This window comes from Crocuta crocuta, unplaced genomic scaffold (assembly GCF_008692635.1).
Source record: "Crocuta crocuta isolate KB4526 unplaced genomic scaffold, BGI_CrCroc_1.0 scaffold246, whole genome shotgun sequence".
Lineage (NCBI taxonomy): Eukaryota > Metazoa > Chordata > Mammalia > Carnivora > Hyaenidae > Crocuta > Crocuta crocuta.
This window is the reverse complement of record NW_027531902.1, coordinates 6,159,986-6,183,745: the sequence shown is the minus strand read 5'-3', so window position 1 is coordinate 6,183,745 and position 23,760 is coordinate 6,159,986. Positions and strand designations below refer to the sequence as shown.

Sequence of the window (23,760 nt, the reverse complement as noted above, 5' to 3'; positions counted from 1 at the left end):
CCCCTCCCCCCTCTGGACCCCAGCAGCCTGCTTCCAACTTGCCAGGGCACCACCAACTACCTTGATAAGCCTTCTCCCGTTTCTTCTTTTCTGTGTCGATGTACTGCTCAGAGGCCGCCTTGATCTTCTGGACCCAGGCAGTCCTGGAGGAGAAGCAGAGCACAGCCATGGGGTGGCTTTTTGGCGTACCTCCCAGGTTCAGCCAGGAGCCCCAGGGCTCTGCACTTGTTCTTCACTCCATTGCTAACCTTGGCTTTGACAAGTTTCCCATCATAGACCTAATCTTAGTTCAGCTGAAAGTCTTGTTTGATAACTGACTTTCAGGCTGAGAATTTCTAGACAGTTACTGCTTATAAGACACCAGGCACTTGCAAGGTGCAGGCATGCAGAAACAGAAGATGCCTCATCAGTGGCACTTTGGCATGATTGAGCGACATTCTACCATACAAAGAACACCAAGAACCACGTGCACAGAGGGGAGGAGCACCCCCTGGTGTGTCATCACATACGTGCTGAGCTGCCCCATGGAGGACGCAGGGCTGGCCAGGCAGAGCAGGAGGAAGGCATTCTGGCTAGAGGGCAGGGCCTGTGCGGTGGAGGGCAGGACAGGCTGCGACAAGAGGGCCTCAGAAACCAGGCGAAGGAGCCCGGACTGCTGCACAAGGGATTTTAGGAAGCAAGGTGCTGGACCTGCCATTTTTGGAAGATCCTGAGGAGAGACTAGAAGCAGGGACACACGTAGAGGCGGCTGCAATAACCAGCATGTCTAAGCCAAGGCTGACCAGCGGGACCAGGGTGGAGGGCGCTGGTTAGCAGAGCTTGAGGATACGGAATTAGTAGCACTGAGCACGGACTGGAGGTGGGTTTATGGAAGGGAGCTGTCCAAGCTGCAAGGCAGGTCACACGTGGTCAGGACTGACCTCTCATTAATGTTGTCTGTTCGGAGGGTGTAGACCCTGTCGATGTGAGAAATGTGGAAGACAGGCTCATCGCTGGAAGGGTCTGTGGGCAGTTTCACCAGGACTTCATTCAGGAAAATGGGCTGAAAGAGTTAGGGCCAAAACAGACTGTGAAATAGGCCAGAGTCCTCCACCCGCCTACATCTAGGGAGAGTTCTATCTGTCCTGAAGAGCTTTGTTGAGGAGGAGAGAAGCGTCTAGTGTCTTTTACTTAGGGAAAAAGAGCCTGTGTTCATTTTGTGGAAGAAAACTTCTTGGGCAGATGAGATGTTACTGAACTGGGGACAGGAGCTCCGAGTGTCTGTGACTGCTCATGTGACAGGGTCTCTCCTCTGTGTACCTATACTTAGCACTTTGCCTCGGTTTTACAGAGAGACCTGATGCTGAATGTGGACAGAGGCGGGATCGTGTCACATGTGCCAGCAAGGAAGCCGGAATCCAAAGCTGGAATCCAGCTGTCAGTCCAGCTGTCAGAGGACAGGGAGGCCCCAGCCACACTGGGGCTGCTTCCCTGGGAAATGACAAAGGAGGAGTGACCCATCTGGAGACAGGTGAAGAGTGTCCCATGAAGACAGGAAAGGCTCAGGCCAGGAAGGAGGTCCTCCAGGTGAAGGAATCACCTCGTTATGGTCCTGATGCCACAGCCAGGAATGTGACACTTACCGTTTTATACATTTTGAATTGGGCATTGGACTTAGAGCTGAATAGCTTCTCAGAGCCTGAGGAAACGGCAAACTGCTTGACCATGTAGGTAAGAAGCAGAAAGTCATTGAAGAGGAATCCGTGTAGTTCCTTGTTGCTCTTGGTCTTGTATAGTTTCCCACTGTGCAGAAGCTTCCGGGGCCCCAAGCAGTTGGTGAGGGAGTTGAATATAAGTTGCTTAAAGAGAAATTGTCACTGTGAATCCCAGCACAAACCATCCCAGAGCCCCGTGAGAAGCCTGTGTCCTGGATCTAAGGGTGCACTGATTTGCCTTCAGAGTCCAAACTGACATGGGGGATTCTATTGACTGAGTTCAAAGAACTCAAAATAAAGATATCAAATTTCTCTTCCTAAGAAAGAACAATGACAGCCCAAGAAGGGGCAGGACAGGGAGTCCATGTGGGCTGGGTTGAGGCATATCCTGTCCACACTAGGTGAAGGCCTGAACCCGGTTCCCTACCCAGAGCCTGCCTAGTGGCACCCACCTCAACACCACAGGCCTCACCTCTGCAAGACCTTCACACTGAACGTGTGCCTGGATCCACTCCAGTCTGTCTGAATTTTCTTTTTCCCGAACTCCTTCGTTAACTTGGGAACAAAGCTCCTCTGCCCGCTCCAGAGCCAGCTTTAGGGAGGAATGGTCCACGTGATTCTCCAGGGTGTTCTCCAGAATCTGGAAAAGAGCGGGCTGCGTCATGTGGGAAGTGGAGTGTCTTCTACCCACAAGTCCTACCGCCTGCGGTACGTGCTGGGCGCTGGGTATACAATGAGTAAGACGATTGTTTGCCCTAAGGAAGCGCGTAGCCCCAGAGTTCTTGGGGAGCCTGGTAACTCAGTTACAAGAGGGTGTGCCAACTGCTACACGGATCAAGTGCCCTGAAACCTGTGGGTGTCCAGCGACTCTCTGGGTTGGTCTTGGTACAAACGTTACCACACATGGCTCCCTTCCTCCCCCCCAGTACTTTAAGCCATGGCCTTTAGGGTGAACCCACCAGTATAACCTGGCTGCAGCTTTCGTAAGAGTGTTAACTTACTGAATAGCAATGGCTTATAAGATTTTTTTGGGGTCACTGATCTTTTTTATAAATCTGAAAAAAGCAGTGAATTCTCTGCTACAGGAAAGATACAATAAAATCATGTCATCAGCTTGTAGAAAAACATACTCAGTTCATTCTAAAGTGACTTCAAACCAATGTAACAAGTGTAAAAGAATAGAAGCTGGCATACAACCGTGTGGTCTCATCAGCAGATGGCTTGTGTCTTGACTCTGGCCACCCAGGGCCACCGTCCTTTGTTTACAATTACAAAATGGGATAAAGCTCTGAAAGCCTAAAGCTTTTCTTCAATATTCATTTGGCAGCAAAACCTGACCTAAACTGAAGAGACAGATCTGTTTATTCCACTTAAAGGTGATTATTCATGGATTTCACTGTAGGAACATTACTGTGTTTGGCTAGAGGCGATGCCCAGGGTTTGCTGGGGTGTCANTCCTCCCCTTCCTTCTTCTTCTTCTTTTTTATTTCTGAGAGAGAGAAACAGTGCGAGCAGGGGAGGGTCAGAGAGAGAGGGAGACACAGAATCCGAAGCAGGCTCCAGGCTCCGAGCCAGCTGTCAGCACAGAGCCCAATGCGGGGCTCAAACCCACAAACCGTGAGATCATGACCTGAGCTGAAGTTGGACGCTTAACCTACTGAGCCACCCAGGTGCCCCTGTAATATGCCATTTTTGAATTACATTCTGAATTCTGAAAAATACATCTGCTTCAAAATATTCGAGTTTTAAATATTTGGGTTATTGTGTATTAACGGGTTAGTTTGGTATAATAACTGAAACATAAGCTCTGTAGCATAAGGTCCGTAAGGAGTTAATATGGCTTAGGGACCAATGGTCAAGAGATAATCAATAAAAGTAACAGTCTTATATTATTTCTACTGTTTTCCTTTGTAAGACCATTAAAATTGTATCAGTGATAATTTGTGGAAAAATCTTTTGTAAGTATGGCTTCTCCTTTGAAAGCATATTGGCTCAAGAGGCCCACATTGCTTATGCTAAAAGATGGACAGTATCTTGGGACTGTTTAGTTAGCAAGCTGAACTGGGGAAGGGCAAGGGGATGGCGATGAGCTCAGGGTAGGACACACTGAGACATCTAAGGAAAGGTGTTTCGCTGGTGGATGGGTTTAGATCTCAGCAGAAAGACTGAAGCCCAAGGTTGTGCCAATAGTGGACTCTGTCTGGGCTCACGACGGGCTCCACGGCTGCAGACCTGGAGGGCACTTGCTCTGCCTGGAAAACCACATTCGTGACTTTGAGAGACCCAGAGGAGTTTTCCTGGGGAGGGAGAGGACAGGTTACCTAAGTGACACTGGATGGCTCTTCCTTGCCTGATCCAGACTGTATGTGCGTGTTTGTGTGTGTGTACAGGTGCACGCGCACGGTGTCTGGTCCATCAGACCATGTGGCAGGACTGGCTCCCTGACTATGGCCTCTGTGGACCCCGAGGGGCCCGGCTCCTCCGTCCCAGCCGGGGCACTCACACTTCTGATGAGCAGAGGGTAGCGGGTGATCCTCTGCATGGGCTTCAACAGGAAGCTGGAAAGGGGCATTCCTTTACATCGAGGGTCAGAGGCCAGCTTCTGCAAATAATGGGGAGGCTCATGAGGAAATCAGAGCTTCAACGAGAACAAAGGAAACACCAATCACGCTCCTGAATTTGACTGCCTTTTTGATTTCAAATTTCTTTTAGAAACTCAGGATTCAAAATGATATATATCAGATTAATAGCAGGAGTATGTCCCTTCATTTGGTGAACCCAGAGGATGCTTTTCAGCTCGCTCTTTCTTTCTTACATGGATTTGGCAGCCTAGGCCATCACTTCCTCCTTTGCTTCCAGAACCACTGACGGCTGTCTTCCCAGCCCACTCCTTCCCAATCCTCACTTCCTCTTTCTCCTCTACCTGCTTTTAACTGTAGGTGCTGCCCAAAGACCCCCAGCAGTTGAGTCCCAGATAGCCACCCGGACCTTCTCTAGAGCTCCATACTGGCCAAGTTACTCTCCTTCCTACCTGGGTCTCCTAACAGGCACCTCAATACCTCCGTACGCCCCAAAGTCCTCATTTTCCTTCATGAAAGCCTCTCTTCCACCTCCATCCCTGTGTTGGTAGCACCATTCTGCACCCCTCTCCCACTCCTAGGAGTCACCTTCAACTCTGTCTTTTAAACAGCTTGTGATTTCCCCCGCTTCTGCCTGCCTGCTATCCCTGCTTTATTAGAAATAATCACTACCATTTACTGAGCACCTATATGTGCCAGGTAATGAATGCATTAGCCTTTGCTAAATCCCTTCTGCTCTTTCTTCACTTGGCTAATTCATACTCATTTCTGTAGACTCAGATTATGCCTCCTAGTGGCCAGGCCTCCCCCTTCCTTGATGCTTTCGTGTTCAGTGACCTTTCTTGAGCCCCTACAAATCATCCGTGGCCACCTTTATCATGACACCACATCTGGACTGGGGAAGACAGGCAGAGGTACCAGGTTTGAGGCATCTCCATGACCTTGCAGGCTGTTCCAGGGAACTAAGGACCACATCTTATTTGCTTTTACTCCTATTATTAGCATAATACTTGAACAGAGTAGCTAGTACTCTTGGATGACTTTTTTTTTATGACCATTTTTAATGGCTGAAAAGCAAATTTACTGTAATTTACCTATTCATTTCCCACTATGAGATATTAAAACCGTCCCCTTCTTTTGTTTTTGCATAGATCTATATATGTTGCTATAGCAAGCATCTTCATGCTTTTTATTTCTGTTATTTTCTGAGACTTTTTAAAAGTAACATTTAGAACACAGCTTATTGCTAGGTTCTGTTCTTTTTTTAATAATTATTTGTGAGACAGAGAGAGAGAGAGAGAGCAAGCAGAGGAGAGGCAGAGAGGGAGGGAGACACAGAATCTGAAGAAGGCTCCAGGCTCTGAGCTGTCAGCACAGAGCCCAACACGGGGCTGAACTCACGAGCTGTGAGATCATGACCTGAGCTAAAGTCGGATGCTCAACTGACTGAGCCACCCAGGTGCCCCTAGATTTTGTTCTTAATGTAATCAACACAATGCCTTTCATTATGAAACTATAAATTTTTTATTTATCCTTATTATAGTTGTGATAGCACTGATAACCCTATTTACACTGCTATTGTTATTACGATTTTGAAAATTAAAAAAATGTACTTAGAAGGTAAGAGTCCAATTTATTTTTAAAAATTTTATTTTTGGGGCACCTGGGTGGCTCAGTCCATTAAGTGGCCAACTTCAGCTCAGGTCATGATCTCGTGGTCCCTGGGTTCAGGCCCGCATCAGACTCTGTGCTGATAGCTCGGAGCCTGGAGCCTGCTTCATATTCTGTGTCTCTCTCTCTCTCTCTGCCCCTCCCTGACTCATGCCCTCTTTCTCTCCCCCTCTCTCTCAAAAATAAACATTAAAAACAATTTTTTTTAAGATTTTATTTTTAAGTAATCTCTACACCCAATGTGTGGCCTGAATCCACAACTCTAAGAGTTACATGTTCCACTGACTGAGCCAGCCAGGCTCCCCTACAGACCCTATTTTTAGTTCTACTATTATTTTATTTTCTATTTATTTATTCATTTATTTTTATTTGAGAGAGAGAGAGGGAGAGTAAGAGAGAGTACACAAGCAGGGGAGAGGGGCAGAGGGGGAGAGAGAGAATCCAAGGCAGAGCCTCCCTGATGTAGGGCTCGATCCCACGACCCTGTATCATGACCTGAGCTGAAATCAAGAGTTGGATGCTCAACCAACTGAGCCACTCAGGCACCCCTCTACTATTATTTTAAAACATTTGCATGCACTCACAATCCCACATTTATCTTATTCTGACCAGTATTTGTGTCTGTGATTTTGGTGCCCTTGTATGATTCCTCTAGTTCATTTTTTTAAAAAATGTTTATTTTGAGAGAGAGAGAACACGTGTGTGTAAGAGGGGAAGGGGCAACAAGAGAGGGAGGGAAAGAATCCCAAGCAGACTGCACACTGTCAGTGCAGAACTCAACGTGGGGCGCGAGCTCATGAACTGTGAGATCATGACCTGAGCCGAAATCAAGAGTCAGATGCTTAACTGACTGAGCCACCCAGGCGCCCCTCCTCTAGTTCACTTCTAAGCAACCCTGTGCCTCCCACCCTTACCACCAATTGAAAAATCAGTCCTCAGTGCCTTACTTATACTGAATCATTTTTGCCTCCCTAAGATCACCATAAGGAAGGTAAATATAATTAGCATTTATTGAATGCTTATTATGTGGTCTTTAAATTCTTTTAAAAAATGTTTTAATTGATTTTTGAGAGAGACAGAGAGCCTGCACAAGAGAGGGAGGGGCAGAGCGAAAGGGGGACAGAAAAATCCAAAGCAGGCTCTGTGATGACAGGAATGAGACTGACTGGGGGCTCGAACTCATGAACCATAAGGTCACGACCTGAGCCAAAACCAAGAGTTGGATGCTTAGTCAACTGAGCCACCTAGTAGCCCCTCATTTTTANAACCTAAGCGAAAGTCAGACGCTTAACCGACTAAGCCACCCAGGCGCCCCTTATTTTTATAATTAAATACAAATATGAAAACAGGGTTCTTGGGGTCAGGAACACTTTTGTTTAAACAATGAATTAAATGGGTTTCTGATTTATTTTCTATGATCTATAATAGCTTGTACAGAATGGAATTATCCATTTATGGTTAGACAGAATTCACCATTAAGTCCATCAGATGAACCTAGGTCCTCTTTTGGGGTAAGTTACAGTTTTATCCTTGGCTAATAATATCTTCAGATTTTCCATTCTTACTGAAGCAGTTTTCAAATTGTAATAGAAAACTACAAATTTTATTAACGGTTTGACACTTATTAGCATATGCTAATATCTTTGACTTATATACTCTTTTACTTTAAGAAATATTTCCATGTCTGTTCTTTTTACTTGTGTTCTCTATTAGATTTACCAGAGTTACATTTTATTAGTTCTTTTCAATGTATCTGTTCTTAGATATATTGGTACCATTTGTGGTTTTATCTTTATTACTTACACCATTTTCCTGTTGGAATTTTTATCCTCTGCCTAAACATCTTATATTTTATGCTTAATTATGTTTCTATCCTTTATTGATAAAGAAGACATTAAAATTATGCATTCTCCCTTAAGGCACTGTGGCTGTACAACAGATCCCAACATGCACTGTTTCAGAAACCAAGAAAACAAGAAGACATGTAAAAAAGCAAGAAAACAGATTTTACTTTCATTTCCCTCGTCACTGTCACACGCGTAGTGATAGTTTCTGTTACTGAATGACGTCAGTGAGATGTTCTGACGCATGACACTCTCTGGTAAGAAGTCATGCAAAGCTCACAGCTGGGTCACTCGCAAGGTGTGTTCAGGTTACATCACACCGTGTTCTCTGAGTGTCGTGCTAGTGTTACTTCTCCTTCCCTAGGGCTTGGTTTTAATTTATAACCACAGTCGTGGAACCGATTGTGTCCTCTTCTCAGTGGTTTCTGGACGCTGTGAGGACACCTCAGTGCACCTGGAGCACGGGGAGGGCCCACCTGTGTGTTTACAAAGCGTCCCGAGTCCCAGTGCCGCCCTCGTCCCTTCATTTCCTTTCGTCCCACTGTGTTCATCCACTTACAACATATCGTCTCATCTTGTTGCATTTTAGATATTTGAGTAGGCTATTTTATACCTTTTCTGGCATAAGATGGCTATAAAATAAATATAATTTACAAAATTAATAAAGTGACATTCTGGAAAATTTTGGAGTATAGATTAGCTGATTTAAGTAATTAGGCTTAAAGAATACTAATAGATGGGCAAAATTATGGCCCCAGTGCCAAGAGACACAAGCTCAACATGGAAAGTAACACAAGCACTCAGAAAATTCTCTGCTGCATCGGCGTTTCCTTGGAATCTGCGGGTGCCCTTCCCCAGGGGAGGTCCTGACTGCAGCTGCACGAGCACCTCCAGCTGGGGACGGGCTGGCCTGCTCTGACCCCACAAAGGCGTTACCTTTAAAAATTCCTTGAAATCCGTGTCCTCATCGGTCTTCTGCTGTAACAGAGCTGCTCCGTTAAGCTGACAGCTACAGAACCGGATGTAAGCCTGCATGTGGGACAGCTCGGCCGCCAGGATGTCCCCGATCATCTGCACGGGCATCTTCTCTCCCCCGGTCTTCTTCCGTACCCGCAAGGCCCTGCAAACAACACACTCTCGCTGTGCATGTCGTTGGTAAACAAAGGAGAAATATCACAGGGAACTAATGATCCCCAGTGGGTGACCAGAAAACCTGGCACTGTGAGGGGAGAGTCAGGAGGAGGAGGCAGCTTGGGCCTACGTTCCGCTGGCCAAGCCAACCTGGGCGACGGAGAGTAAGAGAATGAAGTCTATACGCTTGGGTGTTTCCAGGTCCTTGGAACTGTTTTGGATTCATCTTTGTTTCTTAGCAAAGTTCCTTTAGAAAAATTCTAACTTGTTCTCAGCTGAACCAAGAACAAAGGAATTTTCTACACTCTAGGGGGAAAAGGGAGCAGGAACCCAGGTGTGGAGGTGGAGGTGAGCCCTGTCCCCAGGAGGGCTGCTGAGCTGTGTGCCCCCAGGAGGCGGAGATGCAGTGACAACTAGGACTGCTGGTCCCCCTCCCCCGCCCCACTAGGAGTCTGTCCTCACAGGCTTCAGGGATGGGAAATCACCCCGAGGGGACTTAGGAGACTGTCAGACCAGCCAGTAATGTCCAGGCCATGGGCTACAGCTTCTCTCCTACTCTACCCGGTACAGTCAAGTATATTTTGAAATCATATATTAAGATACTGTTTATTTTATGATTTAAAAACTTTGTTTAATCAGGGGCGCCTGGGTGGCTTAGTCGGTTAAGCGTCCGACTTCAGCTCAGGTCATGATCTCGCGGTCCGTGGGTTCGAGCCCCGCGTCAGGCTCTGTGCTGACTGCCGGCCCAGAGCCTGGGGCCTGTTTCAGAGTCTGTGACTCCCTCTCTCTCTGACCCTCCCCTGCTCACGCTGTCTCTCTCTCTCCTAGAAAGAAATAAAACATTAAAAAAAAAATTTTTTTTAAATCTTTGTTTAATCAAAGTATTTTCTTTGTTATATTTCTCAACTTCAGAAATTACGTATTTTACAGTTATGGGGCGTCTCCTAAAATGATAATAACATAAAAAGCTTGAGGGAGCAGAAAATAGTTGAAAGTAACTTGGCTAAGCTGCCCTGCAGGGAGTTCTGTGCGGAAGTGCCAGTCCTGGGGGCTGGCAGGAGCTGCTCACAACTCACTTGAGTAGCTTTGTGTTAGACATGATGAGCTCTTTCCAGTTTACAAAGATCAAAGCCATTTCTCCTTCAGTGAGAAAGCCTGACTCCACCATCCGTTTCTGAAAAACCTAAATTCAAACACAAAAGAAAGAAGTTAGCTTAGGTGGGCATAGACAGCCTATGTTGTCAAAATCAAGCAGTATCTTCATATAATGAAACTAATACGATCATGATGTTTTTTTTTTTAAAGTCATGATGTTTTTAAATAAGCCTACTTAGGATACTTAGGGTTGCTAAATTTTAAATTGCATAATTTCCCTACTGTTTGCTATCTGGGTTCTTATTGGGGATAATTCATTTTTTTTTTTTTTTTTAAGTAGGCTCCATGCCCAAAGTGGGGCTTGAACTCAACAACCTTCAGATGAAGAGCTGCATCCTCCACTGACTGAGCAGTCAGGTGCCCCTTTATTACGGCTAATTCTAAAGACTGAGTCTAGCAGCCTCATCCAGTAAGAGGAGATTCTCATACCTATCTGCAAGAGAGATCAGGAAAGTTAAATAACCATGTGCATAAGGCATCTACACCCCATAAAAGCTGCAGAATTGAGGAAGCTGTCACGTGGCGGCACCTCAGAGTTCTGGAAGCTGGGAGAAGTTCAGCAAAAGAAACAGTGACAACTGCTATGACCCTGAGACTGCCCCGAGAAGCAGGCATGGACCTCAGAGGCTGGCCAACTGCAGGGGAAATGATCGTGCCGTGCATCTGTACTGCAGAACACGAAAGGGCTGACATACGTGTCTATGTGCACAAGCACACACACGAGTGTGTAGGTGGGTTCTGAGTGAACTTCACAGATGACGTGGGTCAAGCTGAGTCAGCTCTGATTATGCCCAGGGCACTCGGAAGAAATAAAGGCTGGGAGAGTGATCTGCTCAAGGTCTCAAACCTTGAACATGGAGGAACCAGAACCAAAATGCCAGTCTTTTTGGTTAGAAATCCAGGTTTCCGCTAAACAACTAGGATTCCTAGGGAATGACTTTCAGAGCCTTAAGGAAACTGTAAAGTTATCTGAGGCAACTCTTCTCATGTGTGATCTAAGATACACACCAGTCTATTTCTATTAGAACCGTCTAATGGCCTGCGGGTAAGACGCAGACGCTTTCTCGAGGCTCACCAGGCCCCTGCCCACGCCCCCAGCTTGGGCCTCGAGTACTCGACCCTCCAGGCACTGCGATTACTTGCAGGACCCTCAGTCCCTGGCACAGGCCTCCCTGCGTCCACGTCCTCTTCTGGGCACAGAAAACGCATCCTTGTCCTTCTGGCCTTGGCCAAAGCCTCACTGGGAAGGTCTTTCCCGACTCTCCTTTGTGGTGTAGGGTGGTCTTCCCTGTGCTGGCCCCCACCTCAGTGTTCTGCAGCTGTCTGTCTGTCTCTCCACACGACTGTGAATTCCTTGAGGGCAGGAACTCTCTTTAATCTCTCTTCTCCAACACAGTGCTTTCTGCACCTGGTAGGTTTTTTTTTTTTAAATTTTTAAAGTTTATTTATTTTGAGAGAGAGAGACAGCGTGAGTGGGGGAGAGGTAGAGACGGGGGGGGGAGAGAGAGAGAGAGAGAGAGAGAGAGAGAGAGAATCCCAAGCAGGCTCTGCACCATCAGCCCAGAGCCTGATGTGGGGCTTGAACTCATGAAACCATGAGATCATGATCTAAGCTGAAATTGAGAGTCAGACATTTAACCGGCTGAGCCACCGAGGTGCCCTGGCACATAGTAGGTTTTGAATTAATGTTTATTTGCTGAGTGGAGTTGAACACGGATTCAAAGAGTTCAGATAACAGTGCTATGAACTGGACATCTCAAAACCTCTATGGTTCCAAAATCAGACTGAAGATGTCAGGACCCTCCCACGGGAGCGAGCCCTGGCCAGGTGGTGGATCTGCTCTGAGGGGCTCCTGAAGGACAGGGAAGGCACCTGGTGGTCTGTTTTTCATCCACTGATGAATATATGTTCCTCTGTTGATTCACTCCGTTTACGTGCCTCGGTGAGACAAGTGGAGGCGGAAGGTGGTCGGGCCGTCTGGGAACCTCCGTCTGAGAACACCCAGCCTGGGAACAGTGCTTTCGCCCTAAATCCCTGACCCGGACGTGACCTCTTACCTCTCAGGCAAGAGAAGGTGGGCAGAGTGGGGATGAGCAAGGCCCAAGTGGCTAAGTGACTGGTCTGAGTGGGGCAAACATGTGGCCCCTGTCTCCTGTGTGCTGGGGTCAGAAAGTTATGTCTACACCCATTCAGCCTCTCAGGACTGGGATCTGACCAGCAGCAGGGCTGATACTCATAGGGGTTAGTAATAAAGGCGGGTTTTTCTTCTAGGCCGTCTTTCCTGGCCAGAGTGGTGCAGGGATAACGCACGTGGTTCATTCGGTACTGATGGGAAGGCCTGCAGAGGGCCGGACGAAGCTTTGGGGATGCAGGCTGTGGGGGACACATGCCCCTGTCAGGAGCTCAGAGCCTTGGGGGGAGTTATCAACTGAGAGACGTTAGCAACTGAGACGTGTGCGCAATGGCCACGTGAGCAGACCATGTGCCGGGTCTGGGGGGTCCCCGCTTGCACGGCGGGTGGAGAACGAATCAGGGGCGCAGATGCAGAAGGATGCAGCCTCTGCTCCGTGCTGCTAGCGAGGTCACGGCCAGGCGTAGGGCGCACCTGCTGGGCCTGTGCGGGGGCACGCGCTCCCATCGGGTGCCCTGTTTATTTAACTGGGCTTCTCATGTGAGGGCCGTGACACGCTGAGTGGGGACTGAATGCCATGGAAACAAGAGTATCTAGTCTCACTCTGTGCACTCAAACACAAATCATTTCGGGGCGCTGCTCCAACAGCTGTTATCAGCCTACACTGGCCACGTTAATCGGCATAAGCCATAAGGACGTCACAACGGGGAAATATTTTACCACGTGGTCCTCTTCTGGTTTCCAAAGTGGTACGAACATTAGATGAACACTCCCCCCATTTCACAGCCCCTTTGGAAATAACAAAGTCTACAAAGATGTCAGGTGTCAGAGGAGCACAGCAAACGGGCAAACGTGAGGCAGATGAAGTTTGCTTTAGGGCCTTCCCACCGGCTCTGCCCTCGTCCTTATTTATTTATTTATTTTTAAATATTTTTATTTATTTCTAGGAGAGAGAGAGAGACAGCGTGAGCAGGGGAGGGTCAGAGAGAGAGGGAGACACAGACTCTGAAATAGGCTCCAGGCTCCGAGCTGGCAGTCAGCACAGAGCCCGACGCGGGGCTCGAACCCACGAACCGCGAGTTCATGACCTAAGCGAAAGTCGGACGCTTAACCGACTAAGCCACCCAGGCGCCCCTGCCCTCGCCCTTCTCCTTCCTTGATGGGGCATCTCCCACAAGCGGCTGAGACGCCTCTTGTCCTTTGCACCCTGAATGGCCACGTGTGGGGGAAGGAGTGGACTGGGGCTCTTCAGGCACGCCCTCCCCTCCCCCCACGGCCACAAATTGTTCTGAGGGTGTGAGAGCTCCTGTCGCTACTCGTGAATTCACACATCAAAGGTGATGCCTGACTCTGAGGCCAAGGCCCGCCACCCTGCGGGCACAGCCCTCACCTCCACGACGAGCTGAAGGTCATCCACGTACCGCTCTTCGGTCTGAATCAGCTCGTGAATATAGCCCTGCCTCTTCCTCTCAACTGGCTGCATGGTGTCCAGGCTCTGGAGATCAGCACACCCTATGGAAAGACAGGGTAGAGTTTCAAAACAGTATTTGAGTCTTCTTTGTAGGAAACAGACATTTATCAGCAGATGTGCTGGGTTTACAAGTGGTGCCTCGAAAAAGCCAGGCGCAGCCTTTCCAACTGCGGAAAGCCCGCCTGACCACCTGCCGCTCGACCAAGGCAGCAAGTCAGCACCGCCTGTACCATCTCAGCGTGGTCCTGACTTCTTTCCCAAATGAATGACCGATTTAAGGCTTTTAAGAAATGGCCTCAGAGAGTTCAGAACTGTGATGAACTTGTGAAGATCTATGCGGTTCTCATTATCTCAGGCCATTTTCAAAGATGTTGAAATGATTCAATGAATCAAATGCTTAAGAGCAGTGTTTTCCAAACTGCNCACAGAGCCCGACGCGGGGCCCGAACCCACGAACCGCGAGATCATGACCTAAGCGAAAGTCGGACGCTTAACCGACTAAGCCACCCAGGCGCCCCCAATTTAGGTTTTTAAAACTGTAGGTCGGGCCTAGCATTAAAGCAAACACACAAATAAATACAAATTACCTTGTGCACAGCCCTCGTAAGTACTGAAAGTGAACACTTTTAGTTAAGGGTGTACCTGGGATGTAGAATATATTTCCTACTGTGAGCTACTGTTAAAAAAAATGAGAAACATTTCTGTAGATTTCTCAAAGTGAAGTGTTAAGGTCAGGAGGCCTGAAGTTCCCAGGACCCAGTGGTTCCCAACAATACCAGTGCCTTAACTCACCAGCACAAAGAAGTGGTTTCGGGACACCACAGCCACAGGTAAGACTGTGAGGGAGGGGAGTCCCTAGCGGCCTGGCGTCAGGGCGAGCGGCACTGCAGTCACTTTGGGTCAGTTTACAGGCACATGGGAGCTGAACTGAATGTCAAACTCCGAAGCAACAGAATTCCAGAATCGCTTGGTAAGAAGCTGAGGGCTTGCTTTTGTGCACAGTGAGAGAGGAAGTATCTCAGGCAGCCCTTCTTCAGACAAAAAGAAAGAGCAGGTAGGTGCCTCCAAGCTACAACACGAGGGAGAGGGAAGGCCCAGCGAGGCATGGATGGCCCCTGAGGCAGCAGGTGTAAGGGGGACCCGCCCCAGCCTGCGTAGGTGGGGCATCGCTGGCGGAGACGCAGCGGCCCCGCGCCGGGAACACACGAGCAGAGCCACGGAGGCAGAGAATGCGAGGAGCAGATGGGGCAGTTCAAGGGGGCTTCTCTTTCTGCCTACCTTGGAGTGTGTTTAAACATTTTTTTTTTACTGTTTGTTTATTTTTGAGAGAGAGACACACACAGAATGCGAGCGGGGGAGGGGCAGAGAGAGAGGGAGACAGAGGATCTGAAGCAGCTCCAGGCTCTGAGCTGTCAGCACAGAGCCTGACGCGGGGGATCATGACCTGAGCCGAAGTCGGACGCTCGACCAACTGGGCCACCCAGGCACTCCTCTGCTTACTTTTGAGTTTTTATGTGTTTTGTATAGATTTGGACTAAGAGTTCTCAGGAAGACAACTGTCTATTTTCTGTGCATGTTGCCAAAGGCTTAAAAAAAATTCTCACAGTAACACAGAAATAGAAAAAGGCAAGACGACATCCCGGTGTCACTGTCGTGTTCAAAATTATCTGTCCTGGGGACTGTATTTTATTCTGTTCTGTGGGGGAGCACTGCACGGAGGCCAAGTGTTCTGACCCTGGAAGGCTAATATAGACACCTGTCTGACCAGGTTGTGAGTGGCGAGGAGGCGGGAGGCGATGGCTGGGCACCTGGTGGCATGTTGCTCTCATGGCGCGAGCCAGAGTCACTGGCCAGAGGAGCAAGCTGACGGAAGCCGCGGAGTGGTGTCTAAGGTCACCCCACCCTCACACTAGACACCAGGGCTCTACAAATTCCAATCCCTGACATGCTGCAACACCCACATTCGGTCTCTACTTTTCGTAATTCTTTTCTATAAATTTACTCATGTTTGAATTACATATTTGGGAAATCATGGGTTTTATGTACTGGGCATGCTCCTTCTGATACTCACTAAAATAAATATATAACCATTAGGGGAAAAAACGTCCTGAGGTCTCTTCTTCTGTGTGCCATCACGTAGCGTATCACAGGGATAGGTCTATTGCACTTTGAGAAACACTGATTTACATTAAAACCCAGAAGCATTGGCCTATCTGTTCTGTACCTTGGAATAATAGGAGAAGTTCCAGATATTTTATCATTCCTAGGGCGAGAACATGCATGCCATTAGCTCCATCAGGAAGGATGTGAGGACAATCCTTATACTCCACCTCTAACTGACCCTTTTGCATTTAATTACAATGGTTCTTAAACGTCTAGTCTCTTCAAGTTTTCAACTTGACCCTGACCCTCACTTTCAGATGTTCTTACCTCCAATGTCAGGGAAAAAAAGAAAGGCACGGTGGCCCTTTTACTTCCTGCTCTTCATCTCCCTGCTCACTCATCCCTGTACTTCCTTCCTTTGTCAGGGGATGAGGGAATCCGGTTTCTTCCTGAAGCCAGTATCCTTAACTGACCCTCTCCTTCTGACTCCTTGCCCTCCTCCCCTCACTGTCCAACATGGTAGCCGTCAGCAACACGTGGCTATTGAGCATTTGAACTGTGGTGGCCAGGCCAAACAGAGAAGCGCTCTAAGTATAAAGCATACACCAGATTTCAAAGACTTAATATAAAAAAAATAGAATGTAAAATAATGCATTAATAATTCTTAACTACATAATGGTAGTATTTTGCATGATACTGAGCTAACCAAAAAAAAATTATTCAAAACCTAATTTCATGTTTTACTTTTTAAAATGTGGCCTTTGGAAAATCTTAAATTACATATGGGCTGCATTGGTGACTTTCATTATATTTCTATTGAACAGTTCAAACCAGCCATTGCACTTTTTATTCTGTTTCTTCCCTAACAAGCTTTTAGTGGCTTCTGCTATTTGCAGAATGAAGTCCTAGCTCAGCAGCACAGGACTGCAGAGTCGCCATAATCCACCCACAGCCTACATTTGCAGCCTCCCCTCTGATCACGCAGCCGCCTTGTAGCCACCCAGGCCCAGGTTCCATCCTCACGAGGTGCTGTACACGCTGTACACACTGTCCACGGCCTGCTTCGCCACAGCCATCTTACTAACCTTCAAAGTGCAGCTCATGGGATCCTACTTTGGGGAAACTTTGCATGCCCTGTGCCCAAACTGCCTCTTTCCTGTACTTCCGGGGGAGACTGCATCTGTATTTAACACTTCACAGAATGTAACTTGCATTGTAGCTCATCTCTACAGTGTTAGTATGCCCGTCTCTTCCCCTGGAGGTCAGCGACTGTGGCTCGCACAGTTCTACAATATCAAACTTAGCACAGTGTTTTGACCACGGAGGTCAGGAAATATTTGTCAAATGGATGACTGGCTTGGTCCCCAGACCTGTTTTTTGCCTTCTGTCTGCTCTGTACTGCAGGGAGGTCAACCCCACCGCCTGCATATGTAAGCTCTTATTTCAGCTGGCCTCTGCCCATGTTCGGCCAATGAGAGGAAGCTCTGGCAGGAGACTGAAGACTACAAATGGGCAAATGGGGCAAATGGGGAAATGGGAAAAATACTTTTTCTGCCAGAAAAGTGAGAGGGCAGGAGACCTTTTAGTCTCTGCTGGGCAGAGAACATTAGAATTGCTGGGCTTGCGTCTCATAAATTGCAAGTTTAAGAATTCTACAACTGATGGATTAACAGAAAAGTTGGTCCCTGGTTGGTGGTACTCTTAGGCTGCTTGGCCAAAGAAAATGTACAACTGTCCAGAGTGTCACTCTCACGACCTCGGTTCCATGGGATTTCCATGTAAAAACCAAGTCTCACTAAAGATGAGCTCAAAATAAAAAATGAGAAGAAAGAAGGAATGATCCACTATAAATAAAAAATGATGACTAGAAAGGATCCCAAGAGGGGCACCTGGTTGGCTCACTTGGTAGAGCATGCAACTTTTGATTTCAGGGTTGTGAGTTTGAGCCCCACATTGGATGTAGAGATGACTTAGAATCTTAAAAAAACAAACAAACAAAACCCAAAACCAAACACAAAAAAATAACAACCCAAGAACATAAAGTAATAGAACAAAAGCTAAATAAAAAGTAAAAATATGTAATTTAAAATAACTCAAGACATATGAAGGGTTTGAAACCATAGAGTCTATAAAAAAGAATAGGCAGATTTGAAAAAGAAACTAATAAAATGGCAAATATTATCATGTATTATCATAATAATACACAGCAGTTCAAACACATCTGAGGAAAGGATTAGTAAATCTGAAGACAGATATGAAGAAATTAAGAATGCAGCATAGGGGTACCTGGGTGGCTGAGTCGGTTAAGGTCTGACTTTGGCTCAGGTCATGATCTCACAGTTTGTGGGTTTGAGCCCCGCGTCGGGCTTTGTGCTGACAGCTCAGAGACTGGAACCTGTCTTCAGATTCTGTGTGTGTCTCTCTCTCTACCCCTCTCCCACTCACATTCTGTCTCTCAAAAATAAATTAACATAAAAAAAAAGAATGCAGCCTGGAAAGACAAAAAGATGGAAAACATAAAATGAAGGTTAAGGGGAACAGAGGACAGAATGACAAGGTCCAACATACATCCAATGGGAGTCTAGGAGGGGAGAACAGAAAAAATGGGAAGAAGTAATATAGAGATTATAATGGTTGAGATTTTGTAGAATTGATGAAAGATATACCTCCACATATTCAGAAGGAAAAATGATTCCTGATTAGGAAAAAAAAAAAAAAATGAAACCATATTTAAACTGCAAAACACCAAGGAGAGAAAAAAAAAGATTAAAACAGTCAGAAAGAGGGACGCTTGGGTGGCTCAGTCAGTTAACTGTCCAACTCTTGATTTTGGCTCAGGTCATGATCTCGAGGTTCCGTGGGATCGAGCCCCATGTCAGGTTCTGTGCTGGCAGCGTGGAGCCAGCTTGGGGTTCTCTCTCTCTCCCTCTCTGCTTTGCTTACACGCATTCTCTCTTTCTCTCAAAATAAATAAATAAACATTAAAAAAAGAGAAAGAGAAGGCAGAATACACAGGAAGAGCAATCAGACTGGCTGCACACACCTCCACACAACAGGGGGCACGGAGCAAAAATACCTGTCAAACCAGAATTCTAATTATACTACCTTTCATGGATAAGGGAGAAATAAAGACATTTTTAGGCAAAGCTTGAAAGCATTTACCACTAATAGGTTGACTAAAGGAACTATGAAGAAGTGTGTTTTGGGAAAGAAGGAAATTGAATAATAAGGAAAAATGAGAGTAAGGAGTGGTGGAGAGAAAGGAAGCAAGGGAGGGAGGGAGGGATGGAGGAAGGAAGGGAGGGAGGGACGGAGGAAGGAAGGGAGGGAGGGAGGAAGGGAGGGAGGGAGGAGGAGAAGACAAGAAGGAAGAAGAGAGAAAGGGAGGGAGGGAAGGTAAGTAAAAATACTAGCAAATAAGGGAAAACTCAAAATAATCATTGATGANATGAGCCGCGAGATCATGACCTGAGCCGAAGTCGGACGCTTAACCGACTGAGCCACCCAGGAGCCCCGAGTGTCTGGCTCTTAATCTCCAGGCTGTGAGTTCAAGCCCTGCTTTGGGCTCCACAAAGAGTATAAATTCAAGGTGGATTTTAAATTTACCTAAAACTAATTTTTTTTAAACATAAAAAAGCAGTAATGTGAAAAGTAGGGAGAGAATAATGCATCCCACCTGCACTGATCAGAAGGAAGATATATATGAAATTTAGACTTTGTGGAGGCACACATATATGTTAGAAATGCAAAAGTAACTACCCAAAGAATAGACATCGAAACCATAACTTCCAAGCCAGTAAAGGGAAATAAAGGAAGTAAATTTGATCGAAGCAGTAGATGTATAGGCACAACAAGAAGAAAAATAAATGCATGGTAAATAAAAAAAATATAATAAGATAGCTATAATAGAAGTATTCCATTGTTCCAATAAAAGTAAATTGCTTCAATCTGTCAGTTAAAAGAAAACTCTAGACTGGATTTTAAAATTCAGCTAGATGCTGGGGGAAGATGCAGAGGAGGAGGATCCTACTCACCTCGCCCCACGGATACAACTGGATAACACCCATGTCAGTGTGACTAGCCCAGAAGTCAACAGGAACACTCTGCCAGAACAGACTCTCCAGAGCAAAATGGAGAGAAGAGGCCACACTGAAAAGAGCAGGAAGGCAGAGACTTGGGTGGGAGCCAAAACTGACCCACAGGACTGTCCTTGGGAGGTAGGGACGCTGTGGGCACAGAGAAGGGAGAGAAGCAAACGCCACCCCAGGCATCCCGGGCCCAGGGACCCTCACTCGGGAGGATGAACCCTCATAATAGTTGGCTTTGAAAACCAGAGGGGATGAGGTTTGAGACTTCTTACAATCAGTGGGGCTTACCACCTGGAACTGTACACATCAGCGGGCGTGGACACTGAGTGGGGGATAGGAAGCGGAGTTCCCACGCTTACAGAGATGGCACAGCAAACAGTCCCACTGAGAAACAGCAGTTTGAAAAGCGTCTGGAATATACAGGAAGGAGATTTATTTACTAATTTCAGAATGTGTGTTGGAGGGCCTTTGGCAGACTTCTCCAAGGGCAAAGGAGGCGGTGGGTGGGACCATTTCTCTCCCTTGCCCCTCAAGCCCGGATATGTGAACACCTGTGGGAATCAGCTATTGCAAATATTCTCCATCCAGCTGACTAATACCAGGGGCCCTACCCCTGTGTTCTCCTGTGGACCCACCCCTCAGGTGGGCCAGGGCCAACCCGGCCTCAACAGGAATCCACCCAAAGCAGTGCCACAAACACAGTAGTGTGCAAGCTGCCCCAAGCTGCCCCCAAGAAGGGTCAGCACCACACCCCCAAAGTGATTCCTGCAGGGAGAGGGGAAGAAAACCACACATACCAGTTCTATTTCAGCCCCAGCAGTGGGCTGCAGGCAGTGGGCTGCCCCGTCCACCAACGGCAGCTTTTCAGAGGACAACACAGGGAGAAAGCCCTATAGTTCAGTGCTCCTGCAGCTCTGGCAAATGACTGGTCTGACTCAACTTAAGCCCAAGGTGGCCTCAGACTGGCCCACTAACAGAGGGACCAAACCCTGCCCAGAACAGGCAGAGAGAGCCATTGTAAATGACTGGACTGAAGGCAAACACAGCTCAGCCACAAGAGTAGGGCTCATACAACACACATAGGAGATACCCTTGAAGCAGCAGGTTCTGGTGAGCAGGGGACATGGCGCTGCAGAGCACTACAGGACCTCTTCTTCATAAGGCCACTGTTTTCAAGAGCAGGAGATGCAGTTGACCTTCTTAACACATAGGAACAGACACAGAGAGTCAGACAAAATAAGGAGACAGAAGACTATGTACCAACTGAAAGAACAGGACAAACTCACAGCAAGACAGCTAAACAAAACAGGGATAAGTAATATGTCTAATAAAGAATTTAAAGTAAATGTCATAAAGAGACTTGATGGACTTGAGAAAAGGACCTCAATGAGGCAGAAAACCCAAAACAACCAATGAGAGATGAAGAACTTAATAGCTACAAAACAAAGTCTCTGAACAAATTAAAAAAGACTGAAGTTACACATCCATCTTTTCTGACTGCAATACTATGAAACTTGAAATTAACCACAAGAGGGGCTGCCTAGGTGGCCCAGTCAGCTAAGTGTCCAACTCTTGATTTCAGGTCAGGTCACGATCTCACGGTTTGTGGGTTTCAAGCCCTGTGTCAGGCTCCATGCTGATAGCACAGAGTCTGCTTGGGATCTTCTCTCTCTGCCCCTCTTCTGCTCATGCTCTCTTTCCTCTCTCAAAATAAATAAATAAATAAGTAAACTTTATTTTTAAAAAGCTGTTAAAAAAAAAGAAATCAACCACAAGAAAAAAATCCAGAAAGAACACAAATATATGGAGGTTCAATAACATGCTACTAAACAATGAGTGGGTCAACCAAGAAATCAAAAAGGAAATAAGAAAGTACATGGAGACAAATGAAAGTAAAAACACAATTGTCCAAAATCTTTGGAATACAGCAAAAAGCTGTTCTAAGAGGGAAGTGCACAGCAATACAGGGCTACCTCAAAAAGCAAGAAAAATCTCAAACAATGTAACCTTAAACACACAGGCACTAAAAAAAGAACAAACAAAACCCCAAACCAGTAGAAGAAAGGAAATAATAAAGATTAGAGCAGAAATAAGTGAAATAGAATCTAAAAAAATAATAGAACAGATCAATGAAACCAGGAGCTAGGTCTTTGAAAAGATCAACAAAATTGATAAAACTTTAGCCAGACTGGTCAAAAGAGAGAGAGAGAGAACTCAAAATCACAATTGAAAGAGGAGAAATAACTGACACCACAGAAATACAAAGGACTGTAAGAGAATATTATGAAAAATTATGTGCCAGTAAATTGGACAACCAACAAGAAATAGGTAAATTCCCAGAAACATATAACCTCCCAATTATGAATCAGTAAGAAACAGAAAATTTGAACCAATTACCAGCAACGAAATTGAAATGGAAATCAAAAACACTTCAAACAAATGAAATTCCAGGACCAGATGGCATCACAGGTAAATTCTACCAAACATTTAAGGAAGACATATACCTATTCTTCTCTAACTATTAAAAAAAAATAGAAGGGGGACCGCCTGGCAGTTCAGTCAGTTAAGCATCTGACTCCTGATTTTGGCTCAGGTTGTGATCTGACAGTTCTTGTCAGCACAGAGCCTGCTTAGGATTTTCTCTCCCCTCTCTCTGCCCCACCCTGACCTGCACTGTCTCTGTCTCTTTCAAAATAAATAAATAAACTTAAAAAAAATAGGAGGGGACAAAAACTTCCAAACTCATTTCTGAGGCCAGCATTACCCTGATGCCACGGCCAGACAGACAGTACCAAAAAAAGAAGTACAGGCCAATGTCTCTGATAAACATAAATACAAAAATCCTCAACAAAATATTGGCAAACAAAATCCAACAACACATTAAAACAAATCATTCACCAAAATTGAGTGGGATTTATTCCTGAGATGCAAGTGTGGTTCAATATCTGCAAAGCAATCAACGTGACAGATCACATTAACCCATAGCTAACATACTCAATGGTGAAAAACTGAGAACTTTTCTCCAAAGATCAGGAACAACACAAGGATGTCCACTCTTATCACTTTTATTCATTATAGTTCTAGAAGTCCTAGCCACAGCAATCGGACAAGAAAAAGAAATAAAAGGCATCCAAGGCATTTATTGATAAGGAAGAAGTAAAATTTTCACTGTTTACAGATGACATGATACTCTTGTAAGAAAACCCTAAAGACTCCACCAAAAAACTGCTAGAACTGATAAATGAAGTCACAGTATAAAAAATTAATATACAGAAATCTTTACATTTCTATACGTTAATAAAGTAGCAGAAAATTAAGTAATCCCAGGGGCACCTGGGTGGCTCAGTTGGTTGAGGGTCTGACTTCGGCTCAGGTCATGATCTCACTGGTTTGTGGGTTCGAGCCCCGCATCAGGCTCTGTGCTGCCAGCTCAGAGCCTGGAGCCTGTTTCAGACTCTGTGTCTTTCTCTCTCTGACCCTCCCCTGCTCACGCTGTCTCTCTCTCAGAAATAAATAACACATTAAAAAAAATTAAAAAAAGAAAGAAAATAATCCCATTTACAATTGTACCCCCCCCAAATCTCTTTGAATAAAATTAACCAAAGAGGTGAATGACCTGTACTCTCAAAACTATAAAACACTGATGAAAGGGGCGCCTGGGTGGCTCAGTTCGTTAAGCATCCAACTTTGGCTCAGGTCATGATCTCGCAGTTTGTGGGTTTGAGCTCCACATAGGGCTCTGTTCTGACAGCTCAGAGCCTGGAGCCTGCTTCAGATTCTGTGTCTCCCTCTCCCTGTCTCTCCCCCACTCACACTCTGTCTCCCAAAAATAAACAAACATTAAAAAAAATACTGATGGAAGAAATAGAAGATGACACAAATAAATGGAAATA

At 46.2% G+C, this 23,760-nt stretch overlaps 1 protein-coding gene across 5 annotated transcripts in view; it reads right to left on the bottom strand.

Annotated features, from left to right (window-relative positions):
• ITSN2 (intersectin 2) overlaps positions 1-23,760 on the bottom strand; it is a 142,493-nt gene that overhangs the window by 5,099 nt on the left and 113,634 nt on the right. For all 5 annotated transcript variants that reach the window (XM_077774070.1, XM_077774072.1, XM_077774071.1 and 2 more), the window contains 8 exons: positions 13,596-13,717; positions 9,996-10,102; positions 8,725-8,908; positions 4,198-4,296; positions 2,167-2,334; positions 1,623-1,838; positions 921-1,042; positions 61-143 (listed from right to left, as the gene is read on the bottom strand). In XM_077774070.1, the coding sequence (XP_077630196.1) occupies positions 61-143; positions 921-1,042; positions 1,623-1,838; positions 2,167-2,334; positions 4,198-4,296; positions 8,725-8,908; positions 9,996-10,102; positions 13,596-13,717 (1,101 nt within the window). The remainder of the gene's footprint in view (positions 1-60; positions 144-920; positions 1,043-1,622; positions 1,839-2,166; positions 2,335-4,197; positions 4,297-8,724; positions 8,909-9,995; positions 10,103-13,595; positions 13,718-23,760) is intronic.